The sequence below is a fragment of the Oncorhynchus mykiss genome, chromosome 11, assembly GCF_013265735.2.
Source record: "Oncorhynchus mykiss isolate Arlee chromosome 11, USDA_OmykA_1.1, whole genome shotgun sequence".
NCBI lineage: Eukaryota > Metazoa > Chordata > Actinopteri > Salmoniformes > Salmonidae > Oncorhynchus > Oncorhynchus mykiss.
In genome coordinates, this window is record NC_048575.1 from 69145312 (window position 1) to 69157785 (window position 12474).

The 12474-nt window shown below is 44.5% G+C and overlaps 1 protein-coding gene across 4 annotated transcripts in view; it reads right to left on the minus strand.

Moving 5' to 3' along the window:
• The window catches only part of LOC110535102 (dedicator of cytokinesis protein 8), an 83156-nt gene that overhangs the window by 41208 nt on the left and 29474 nt on the right, over window positions 1-12474 (minus strand). For all 4 annotated transcript variants that reach the window (XM_036936204.1, XM_036936203.1, XM_036936205.1 and 1 more), the window contains 9 exons: window positions 11192-11404; window positions 11003-11088; window positions 10024-10090; window positions 3447-3596; window positions 2477-2557; window positions 2195-2354; window positions 1926-2059; window positions 585-678; window positions 129-291 (listed from right to left, as the gene is read on the minus strand). In XM_036936204.1, coding sequence (XP_036792099.1) covers window positions 129-291; window positions 585-678; window positions 1926-2059; window positions 2195-2354; window positions 2477-2557; window positions 3447-3596; window positions 10024-10090; window positions 11003-11088; window positions 11192-11404 — 1148 coding nt within the window. The remainder of the gene's footprint in view (window positions 1-128; window positions 292-584; window positions 679-1925; window positions 2060-2194; window positions 2355-2476; window positions 2558-3446; window positions 3597-10023; window positions 10091-11002; window positions 11089-11191; window positions 11405-12474) is intronic.

The following is a 12474-nucleotide window of genomic DNA, read 5'->3' on the forward strand; positions in this document are numbered from 1 at the left end:
AGGAGAATATGCAGAATATGCAATATTCAAAAAGTGGTTTCAGGAGAATTGAGTGAGTGTACTAACCTGTAAATGCTTTTGTGCAGTCTGTGTGTGTGGTATGCATCGACACATGTGTGTGTGCTCACCTGTAAGTGCTGTGTGGAACATAGACCTCGCTGGAGGGGAACTCCAACACCTCTTTGACAGGTCGGACGTTCTTCTCAGCCAGTGGTTTGACTGGGATCAGCTCAGTAGACAGACAGGCCACTGGGTTGTCATGGACCGGAGTCACATCTAGTCTTATTGTACCTAAAATAGATCAAGTCAAATACAGTCTGAAACTATGTTCATTCAGAATTATTCCAAAGTAGGTAAATATGAGAAAGTTCAGTCCCACAGGTTTTCACCACTATAAGCAATTGATTCTGAATTATACAAAATAGCATATTCAGCTAATTTAAATGCATGAAGTCACTTAAACCCAGATAAAACAGACACTTGTTCTTAGAAATGGGACATTCTAGTCACTAGTTGTTGGGTTGAATGGAATGAAACAGCACACAGACACCCAGGTCTTGCTGTGTGGTTGAATAGCGGATCACCTGGTATGGTTTTAATTCTTCTCTGCAGGGATGAGAACTTCTTGATGTCTGCCAGGAACTTAAACAAGTCCTCATCACTCAGACGGTCCCCCTCCTTAAACAAAGCAGGGTCCAGTTTAGTCAAATGAACATGTCTTTGTGTACAAGATACAGTGATATAATGTCTCTGAACACCTCAGAATTAAACATTGTGAATTTGTAGTGTTGCACAGCAGACTTCTTTCCTCTTTTCCATCAACTTCATAGGAAGGTGACATATTGTTGTCTTTTCCATCAACTTCATAGGAAGGTGACATATTGCTGTCTTTTCCATCAACTTCATAGGAAGGTGACATATTGCTGTCTTTTCCATCAACTTCATAGGAAGGTGACATATTGCTGTCTTTTCCATCAACTTCATAGGAAGGTGACATATTGCTGTCTTTTCCATCAACTTCATAGGAAGGTGACATATTGCTGTCTTTTCCATCAACTTCATAGGAAGGTGACATATTGCTGTCTTTTCCATCAACTTCATAGGAAGGTGACATATTGCTGTCTTTTCCATCAACTTCATAGGAATGTGACATATTGCTGTCTTTTCCATCAACTTCATAGGAAGGTGACATATTGCTGTCTTTTCAATCAACTTCATAGGAAAGTGACATATTGAGCAGTGCAACAAACTGTTGTTATGAAATCAACTCTCCACAGTCGCTAGTAGGAAGGAAAAATGCACCCTTGTTGGAGAATGTATGGTATGTCTATATGATACCTGGCCAGGTCTTATCAGGTGTCTGCTCTGTGGATTATGTGTGGAATGAAAGAATGCCTTGTCTCGAGGCAATATCCACAAGGTTAAGCATTCTCTAAGACATTCTCTGTCTAAGACATTCTCTGTCTAAGAGATTCTCTGTCTAAGAGATTCTCTGTCTAAGAGATTCTCTGTCTAAGAGATTCTCTGTCTAAGAGATTCTCTGTCTAAGACATGCTCTGTCTAAGAGATTCTCTGTCTAAGAGATTCTCTGTCTAAGAGATTCTCTGTCTAAGAGATTCTCTGTCTAAGAGATTCTCTGTCTAAGAGATTCTCTGTCTAAGACATGCTCTGTCTAAGAGATTCTCTGTCTAAGAGATTATCTGTCTAAGAGATTCTCTGTCTAAGACATGCTCTGTCTAAGAGATTCTCTGTCTAATAGATTCTCTGTCTAAGACATGCTCTGTCTAAGAGATTCTCTGTCTAAGAGATTCTCTGTCTAAGAGATTCTCTGTCTAAGAGATTCTCTGAGCTTAGTGATGCTTATGTCGCTGGATCGATGTTTATATTGTAGAGTGTGTTGTTTTCTCTAGTGCATGTGGTCAGACCTGCTTGCAGAAGGTGCTGATGGTGATGGTAGCAGGTTTGAAGGCAGACATGTTACACTGGTCTTCCATGGTACCGAACCTCTCTGAGTTCCTCCTGGGCAACTGACCTCTCTTTTCCAGACTGCTGGATTTACCTGGATAGGGGAGGAGAGGTCAGTCAAGTCAGGTACAGAAAAGTAAAGTAAGATTAAACAAGCCTTGGGCGCCAGAGTTAACCAGCTTATCACGCACGCACGCGCACGCGCACACACACACACACCCACACCTACCGTTGAGGCTGTCAGAGTCGGTGGTGTCTCGGTCCAGTGTGGCGGTGCTGATGACGTTCATGATGTTGACTGTAGCCCAGGCAAAGGGCATGCGGTAGCGACCAAGTCTCTGACAGAACATCTCAGACTGATTACGCAGCTTCTCCAGCTTCTCCTTGTTCTGACCCAGGGAACCACACAGAACCACAATTAGAACCTATAGCTCTGTCTGTGTGTGTGTGTGTGTGTGTGTGTGTGTGTGTGTGTGTGTGTGTGTGTGTGTGTGTCATCATGGCACTCTACCTTTGCTGAGTCCGTCTCCTTCATGACCATGTATGGTTCCGCACAGTCACTGATCTCTCCCTGCTGCAGCACCTTCTCTATCTGAAACACAGCCAGGACAGAGGTACATCACTCTGAAACACAGCCAGGACACAGAGGTACAACACTCTGTACCACAGCCAGGACACAGAGGTACATCACTCTGTACCACAGCCAGGACACAGAGGTACATCACTCTGTACCACAGCCAGGACACAGAGGTACATCACTCTGAAACACAGCCAGGACACAGAGGTACATCACTCTGAAACACAGCCAGGACACAGAGGTACAACACTCTGTACCACAGCCAGGACACAGAGGTACATCACTCTGTAACACAGCCAGGACAGAGGTACATCACTCTGAAACACAGCCAGGACACAGAGGTACATCACTCTGTACCACAGCCAGGACACAGAGGTACAACACTCTGTACCACAGCCAGGACACAGAGGTACATCACTCTGTACCACAGCCAGGACACAGAGGTACATCACTCTGAAACACAGCCAGGACACAGAGGTACATCACTCTGAAACACAGCCAGGACACAGAGGTACATCACTCTGAAACACAGCCAGGACACAGAGGTGTCCAAGCTAATACTGTACACAGGGATCTATGGAGAGTTGCCTACTGTATGCTACGTTACCCACAGATTGATAGGGGCACCATAGGTAATATGTGTGAGGAGGTAGACACGTCAGGGCTGTCAGGGCTGTGGGTTCAATTCCAGCTGGGGCCAACCATATGAAAATGTATGCAGGCAGTACACTACTGTTAAGTCACTTTGGATAAAAGCTTCTGTTAAAATGGCATATATTTAGTTCTATAGTGTTCACCATATTGACCAGCAACTGTAGATACTGTAGGTGCCGTACAGACGTGTGTATTACCTGAACAAGCAAGTACTGCAGATAGGTGCAGGTAGGTGAGATGGGTATCTTACCTTGATGACCAGGTAGATGTCTGGGGAGGGGTATGTGATGGAGAAGATGGCTGCTCGGGAGAGGGTGGAGTGGTCCGTCTGTGGCGTGTGGGGTTTCAGGAACCCTTTAAACTGGTCTGAGTTCAGATCACAGTAGAAGTTCTCGGATATCTGAGGAAGTCAAACAGAGAGGGTCAGCGTTAGAGTTCATCTTAGTGGTGGATTACATGAGTGTCCATTCATCTCATGGTAGATCATATGGCTGGAGAGGCACCAACCGGAAAAGAATTACAGAAATAGTGGAGAGACTACCTGAACTTGTCCAACAAGAAACGCTCATTTACAATTTCCGTTGCAAACGCAATGGTGTGCCCTAATGAACTAATTCCCGTATAGGAATTAGTATAGGGACACAGGCCTTTTTCCTCATCCTACGTTCCAGCTGGTTTGTGTCCGACAGGCTTCTGACCCATGTTATATAAGAGACTGGTCACCATACAGAGTGCTGTTGAACCCATTCCCTCACCCAGCTGAGAGCTCTACTCTAAATCACCATCACACAGACAGTACACTGGCCCTACTGTAATACCACACAGACAGTAGTCTGTCCCTACTGTTATACCACACAGACAGTAGTCTGTCCCTACTGTAATACCACACAGACAGTAGTCTGTCCCTACTGTAATATCACACAGACAGTAGTCTGTCCCTACTGTAATACCACACAGACAGTAGTCTGTCCCTACTGTTATACCACACAGACAGTAGTCTGTCCCTACTGTAATACCACACAGACAGTAGTCTGTCCCTACTGTAATACCACATAGACAGTAGTCTGTCCCTACTGTAATACCACACAGACAGTAGTCTGTCCCTACTGTTATACCACACAGACAGTAGTCTGTCTCTACTGTAATACCACACAGACAGTAGTCTGTCTCTACTGTAATACCACACAGACAGTAGTCTGTCCCTACTGTTATACCACACAGACAGTAGTCTGTCCCTACTGTAATACCACACAGACAGTAGTTTGTCCCTACTGTTATACCACACAGACAGTAGTCTGTCCCTACTGTTATACCGCACAGACCGTAGTCTGTCCCTACTGTAATACCGCACAGACCGTAGTCTGTCCCTACTGTAATACCGCACAGACCGTAGTCTGTCCCTACTGTAATACACCATAGACCGTACTCTGTCCCTACTGTAAAACCACACAGACCGTAGTCTGTCCCTACCGTAATACCACACAGACAGCAGTCTGTCCCTACTGTAATACCACGCAGACAGTAGTCTGCCCCTACTGTAATACCACACAGACAGTAGTCTGTCCCTACTGTAATACCACACAGACAGTAGTCTGTCCCTACTGTAATACTACACAGACAGTAGTCTGTCTCTACTGTAATACCACACAGACAGTAGTCTGTCCCTACTGTAATACCACACAGACAGTAGTCTGTCTCTACTGTAATACCACACAGACAGTAGTCTGTCTCTACTGTAATACCACACAGACAGTAGTCTGTCTCTACTGTAATACCACACAGACAGTAGTCTGTCTCTACTGTAATACCACACAGACAGTAGTCTGTCTCTACTGTAATACCACACAGACAGTAGTCTGTCTCTACTGTAATACCACACAGACAGTACTCTGTCCCTACTGTAATACCACACAGACAGTAGTCTGTCCCTACTGTAATATCACACAGACAGTAGTCTATCCCTACTGTAATACCACACAGACAGTAGTCTGTCTCTACTGTAATACCACACAGACAGTAGTCTGTCTCTACTGTAATACCACACAGACAGTAGTCTGTCTCTACTGTAATACCACACAGACAGTAGTCTGTCCCTACTGTAATATCACACAGACAGTAGTCTATCCCTACTGTAATACCACACAGACAGTAGTCTATCCCTACTGTAATATCACACAGACAGTAGTCTATCCCTACTGTAATACCACACAGACAGTACTCTGGCTCTAGGATTTCTGTGGTATTCTGGATACAAAGTTAGAAAATAACACTTTTCTGTAAGTGTATGAGAAATTATTCATCTCGGCAGTGTCATTATTGACTGTTTCGTAACACTTTACCTGTACTCATCATCATACAGCATACAGCCTGTCATAGATGTGACATGCTAACTGTCCCAGGCAGAGATCTCACAAAGGGATGTCAATTTCTTACTAGAGGTCGACCGATTAATCGGAATTGCTGTGGCGGCCAGGTGCACGGTGTTTCCTCCGACACATTGGTGCGGCTGGCTTCCGGGTTGGATGCACGCTGTGTTAAGAAGCAGTGCGGCTTGGTTGGGTTGTGTTTCGAGGACGCATGGCTTTCAACCTTCGTCTCTCCCGAGCCCGTACGGGAGTTGTAGCGATTAGACAAGATAGTAATTACTTTGGATACCACGAAAAAGGGGGTCAAATTAAAAATAATAATAATAATAATAAAAATAAGAATGTGTTCTTAACTGACTTGCCTCGTTAAATAAAGTCGTAAAAATAAAAAATACCGATTTCCGATTGTTATGAAAACTTGAAATCGGCCCTATTTCAAGGTATTTTTTATTTTTACAGTGCCCTAGACCACTGCGCCACCCGGGAGGCCTACATTCATATTTTCAATGACGGCCTAGGAACGGTGGGTTAACTACCTTGTTCAGGGGCAGAACGACAGATTTGACCTCGTCAGCTCGGGGATTCAATCTTGCAACCTTATGGTTAACTAGTCCAACGCTCTAACCACCTGCCTCACGAGGAGCCTGCCCGTTACACAAATGCAGTAAGAAGCCAAGGTAAGGTGCTAGCTAGAATCAAACTTATCTTATAAAAAACAATCAATCAGTCAACCATAATCACTAGTTAACTACACATGGTTGATGATATTACTAGTTTATCTAGCGTGTCCTGAGTTGCATATAATCGATGTGTTGCGTATTCGTGAAAAAGGACTGTCGTTGCTCCAACGTGTACATAACCATAAACACCAATGCCTTTCTTAAAATCAATACACAGAAGTATATATTTTTAAACCTGCATATTTAGCTAAAAGAAAGGTTAGCAGGCAATATTAACCTGGTGAAATTGTGTCACTTCTCTTGCGTTCATTGCACGCAGAGTCAGGGTATATGCAACAGTTTGGGCCACCTGGCTCATTACGAACTAATTTGCCAGAATTTTACGTAATTATGACATAACATTGAAGGTTGTGCAATGTAACAGGAATATTTAGACTTAGGGATGCCATCCATTAGATAAAATACGGAACGTTTCCGTATTTCACTGAAAGAATAAACGTTTTGTTTTCGAAATGATAGCTTCCGGATTCGACCATATTAATGACCTACGGCTCGTATTTCTGTGTGTTATTATGTTATAATTAAGTCTATGATTTGATAGAGCAGTCTGACTGAGCGGTGGTAGGCACCAGCAGGCTCGTAAGCATTCTTTCAAACAGCACTTTTGTGCGTTTTGCCAGCAGCTCTTCCCTGTGCTTCAAGCATTGTGCTGTTTATGACTTCAAGCCTATCAACTCCCAAGATTAGGCTGGTGTAACCGATGTGAAATGGCTAGCTAGTTAGCAGGGTGAGCGCTAATAGCGTTTCAAACGTCACTCGCTCTGAGACTTGGAGCAGTTGTTCCCCTTGCTCTGCATGGGTAACGCTGCTTCAAGGGTGGCAGTTGTCGATGTGTTCCTGGTTCGAGTCCAGGTAGGAGCGAGGAGAGGGACGGAAGCTATACTGTTACACTGGCAATACTAAAGACCCTATAAGAACATCCAATAGTCAAAGGTATAAGAAATACAAATCGTATAGAGAAAAATAGTCCTATAATTCCTATAATAACTACAACCTAAAACTTCTTACCTGGGAATATTGAAGACTCATGTTAAAAGGAACCACCAGCTTTCATATGTTCTCATGTTCTGAGCAAGGAACTTAAACGTTAGCTTTCTTACATGGCACATATTGCACTTTTACTTTCTTCTCCAACACTTTGTTTTTGCATTATTTAAACCAAATTGAACATGTTTCCTTATTTATTTGAGGCTAAATTGATTTTATTGATGTATTATATTAAGTTAAAATAAGTGTTCATTCAATATTGTTGTAATTGTCCTTATTACAAATAAAAATAAATATGTTTTATTTTTTATATATATATATATATTTCTTTTTTTTATTTTATTTTATTTTTTTTAATTTTTTTTTTTAAATCGGCCGATTAATCGGTATCGGCTTTTTTTGGTCCTCGGTATCGGCGTTGAAAAATCATAAATCGGTCGACCTCTATTTCTTACATTTCCTCAAGTCCTCTCTTATCACCTACCTTCTCATCGTTTTAGAGGAACAAATGTTAAGGGGATGGACATTGGATCTTTTTGTCCCATACACTTTGAGAAGGAGGCAAGGAGAGAGGGTGTAACGAATCGGGGAAAGACAAATTGAGAAAGAGTCTCTGTTTCTACGGCTCCTCACTTGTGACTGTGTCCTGAGAAGAGGATGACCCTACGGTGACCCTGTACGCTGTGAGTGTCATGTTAGGTCCCATTACGAACCCATTTACAACCTCCTCATTCCACATGTCACATTATGAGTCCTCTACAACAGTCTTTAACACTTCATAGCAGGACTGATGCTGCTAGCACACAACATAACACAGCATGGATTTCTTCCTCGGTCTCTCTCAAGTTTAATCTGAAGCAGACAGAAGAGTGTGACAGTTCTAAATGTGTTAAGTGGGGAATTGTGTGTGTGTACACACACACACACACACACACACACACACACACACACACATACACACACACTTGGGACCATGCTTCAAATTTCAACAGTTAATGTGGTCTACATTGTAACGGCATTGCAGTGTGTTAACTTTAAAAGCCAAGAGTTCCACAGGACTTCATATTAATTGTGATGAAACACAGCTGATGATTGCTGGCTGTGTTCTAAACATCTGGCATAAACCTCCCAATCCCCTGGACACACCATGATCAGTATGATCATATTCTACTGTAGGCCTACATTACACACACACCATGGTTGGCCTAATAATCACAACCATCTTCGCTGTAATAGTCTTTTATACACCCGTTATTAGTGTGTACTGTAACCATCTGTCAGTCGGTCAGGGCAGGACAGGATTAGAGAAATGTTGTCCGCGAACTATATCAACATCTGCTGCATATTTCCCAGATGTGAAACCAAAACCGCATTTCATTGCAGAGAAACAGTAAAGAGATGGTGAAAGAGAGACAGACAGACAGGGAGGGACAGAGAGAGAGAGAGAGAGACAGAGAGAGAGAGAGACAGAGAGAGAGAGAGAGACAGAGAGCGAGAGAGACAGAGAGAGCGAGAGAGACAGAGAGAGCGCGACAGAGAGAGCGCGACAGAGAGAGCGCGACAGAGAGAGCGCGACAGAGAGAGCGCGACAGAGAGAGCGCGACAGAGAGAGCGCGACAGAGAGAGCGCGACAGAGAGAGCGCGACAGAGAGAGCGCGACAGAGAGAGCGCGACAGAGAGCGACAGAGACCGAGACAGAGAGTGCTAGAGAGAGACAGAGACCGAGACAGAGAGAGAGAGAGACCGAGACAGAGAGAGAGACCGAGACAGAGACAGAGAGAGAGAGACCGAGACAGAGACAGAGACAGAGAGAGACCGAGACCGAGACAGAGAGAGACCGAGACCGAGACAGAGAGAGAGCGACAGAGAGAGCGAGAGAGAGACAGAGACCGAGAGAGAAAGAACCCCAGTCACCAATCCCCTCTGTTCCAGATTGAGTCATGTCAAGTGTATTAGTTCAACAAACTGGACAGTATGTCATCCTTTTCCATAACTGGGGGATGTTTCATGGGCCTACAACATGGTGCCTTTTTCAGGCCCATCTGCATTGTGCCTTATGGATATTATGTAGAAGAGCATCATCTGGTTCCCTCGCCATGCAAGAGATGTAGTATATAATAAAGGATGCAGTGTGGCCAGACCACCAAAAGGTCAGCGGCTCAAATCCAAACGTGGTGCCCTTGAACCTTAAAACGCTAAATCCAATCCATAAACCATCCGGCTGTGCAAGTCCATAACACACATGCTACTCGTTTTTGCTAACAGAACTGTGTTTGGATAGGAGAGTACAGTGTGAATCAGATGGGTTGGTTGTACGAACACGGCTATGCTTGGTCTACTGGAGAAGCCCCTCAGTCCCAGGGCTTCCGGACGTTCTGTCTACTGTGGCTAAAGTCTTCAGATATCACACTGATCCATCACTTCACTGACCAGCAACACAAATCTGACACACTGGTCAGGAGATCACCTGAAAGATAAAGCACACCTTGCAGACGAACTGATTAGAACATTTCCTGACTACCGTACATGTTGAATCGCAACTGTTCCCCCGACAACCAGCGCGTGATCTACTGCGCACGGCCGACGTTCGCTATGGTGCGTCTTGTCCTTAATAGGCATTAACCTCAACAACTTCAAGCTTCAACAACATGCGATTTTTCATGACCTTATAACACACAGTGGGCCGAAGAACACAGCACTGTAGCAACCTTTCAGAAGGAAACCCCTACTGTACCTTTTTCTTCTCTCTCAGGTCGTACAGAGCCAGGGTAGCAAATAGTGGTTCAATGTCAATCTCAAACCTATGGAGGACAGGGGAGAAAATATATCAGCCTGTCATTTCACAGCAGTGTGTCGACCAGCCAGCAAACATTGTCAATAAGCCTGACGTATAATGACATTTTATCTATTCTATAAAGTTCTGCATTGTTAATTGAGAAAGCACATAAGCATTTTGCTGCAATTGTGAATGTGGCGAATAGATTTCATTTGATTCTATTGATCAACTCAGGATACTCAACAGAAACATGGATTGTGGGTGCATGTACTCTCATAGCATTGAGACTTGGAACTGAGCCGATCGAGTGATAAGCCCAACTGTAAGTTGGGACAAGCAGCTGCCAAAACAATGTTTAGAGATGATGAAGAACTTAGCTGAAACCTTTGGCAGCTTTACGGTGTGGGAGAAGCAGAAAGAGAGAGAGAACAGAAAGAGAGAGAGAGAGACAGCGAGAGAGAGGAAACAAGAGAGACAGAGAGATACTAGCCCACAGAAAGTGTGTAAGAGAGGGAGAGAAAGGGAACGTGTCTCACAGAAAGTGTGTAAGAGAGGGAGAGAAAGGGAACGTGTCCCACAGAAAGTGTGTAAGAGAGGGAGAGAAAGGGAACGTGTCTCACAGAAAGTGATGGTCTTAAGGAAAGGTAACAACCACTGTACTGCAGAGCTCCCAGGCTAAAGACTAAGGTCCAGACCAAACTGAATGGTCTCCAACTTAACAATGGTCTGTCAATTGCAGTAGCAGACAAATGCATGCTAAATGTTGGGAACATTTCCCCATCATTCATATTGTGAGATAATCTTCTCCTTCTCACACAATCTTCCCTCACTCTGCCACCCTGTCCCACACAACATGTTGTTTCTCACATACAGGTAGCTAGTTAGCTAGAGGTAAACAGTTATTTTCCTTCTGTGAAAGGTAGTGTAATTCCCATACTTGATGGCCTGACACCTGATGATGATCCGGTCGCCCATGTGCTCTTTGGGACAGTCGGGAATGGGCCGGATCTCCACTGCATCATCCTGGAATACCAAAGGAATGTCATGGATCCAGCCACTCAATTCAAGTCAAGCATGCACAGAATCATTGACTGTATGTATATGTGTGTGTGTGTCCCTCTCTCACCTCGTCGGCGGGTGGGTACAGGGCAAACAGCTCAGGGTGGCGGTTCCCCTGCCGGGCTTCCTGGTTGAACCTGTCCAGGTCGTCATGGTTACTGAAGTGCAGCAGCCCCTCCACTCTGGGATCAGGGGTCAGACCAGAGCGGAGGTCAAAGTCAGAGGAGGTCAGGGTCCTGCTGGAGTCATCACTCAGTACCGCCAGAGACGGGGACTTCACCTGTAACAACAATGACTGGTATTAGGAGAGAGAGGAGGACAGAGACGGGGACTTCACCTGTAATAATATTAATAATGACTGGTATTAGGAGAGAGAGGAGGACAGAGACGGGGACTTCACCTGTAATAATATTAATAATGACTGGTATTAGGAGAGAGAGGAGGACAGAGACGGGGACTTCACCTGTAATAATATTAATAATGACTGGTATTAGGAGAGAGAGGAGGACAGAGACGGGGACTTCACCTGTAATAATATTAATAATGACTGGTATTAGGAGAGAGAGGAGGACAGAGACGGGGACTTCACCTGTAATAATATTAATAATGACTGGTATTAGGAGAGAGAGGAGGACAGGGAGCGAGAGGAGGGCAGGGACGGTGACTTCACCTGTAATAATAATGACAGGTATTAGGAGAGAGAGGAGGACAGAGAGCGAGAGGAGGTCAGGGAGAGAGATGAGGACAGGGAGCGAGAGGAGGACAGGGAGCGAGAGGAGGACAGGGAGAGAGAGGTGGGAAGAGGATGGAAGAGAGACAAAATCCCCAAATAATGTTGAATTCTCCCAACAAAATAACGTTGAATTCTCCCAACAAAATAATTTCACTCAAGTGTATTGCATATAGGCCTAGATAAGTGTTCCAAATACTTGCAGCACTCTAAGTGTATAGGCCGGTAACTTGCTATGCAATCGCAGTGGATAAGACATCCATAGATGATTAACTGTGTGTGAACATCAAGAGAATCGAAACAAGCTCATGGAATCCATAACTAATGGGTTTCAACTCCAGGGGAGCCCAGTAACTTCTAAGTGAAAGGGTGCCCCTTAACACCATGGAGAGATCATAGTACTCCCTGATTAACTACATCCATATGGAATCACACTCCAACTGAGCTACATGACTGGACAGCTCTGAATTCTCAGGCTGTGTCCTGTTTTCAACCACCCCTACCAACCCCCTTCCTCCTCACAGCACCCTCCTCACCAACCCCCTTCCTCCTCACAGCACCCTCCTCACCAACCCCCTTCCTCCTCACAGCACCCTCCTCACCAACCCCCTTCCTCCTCA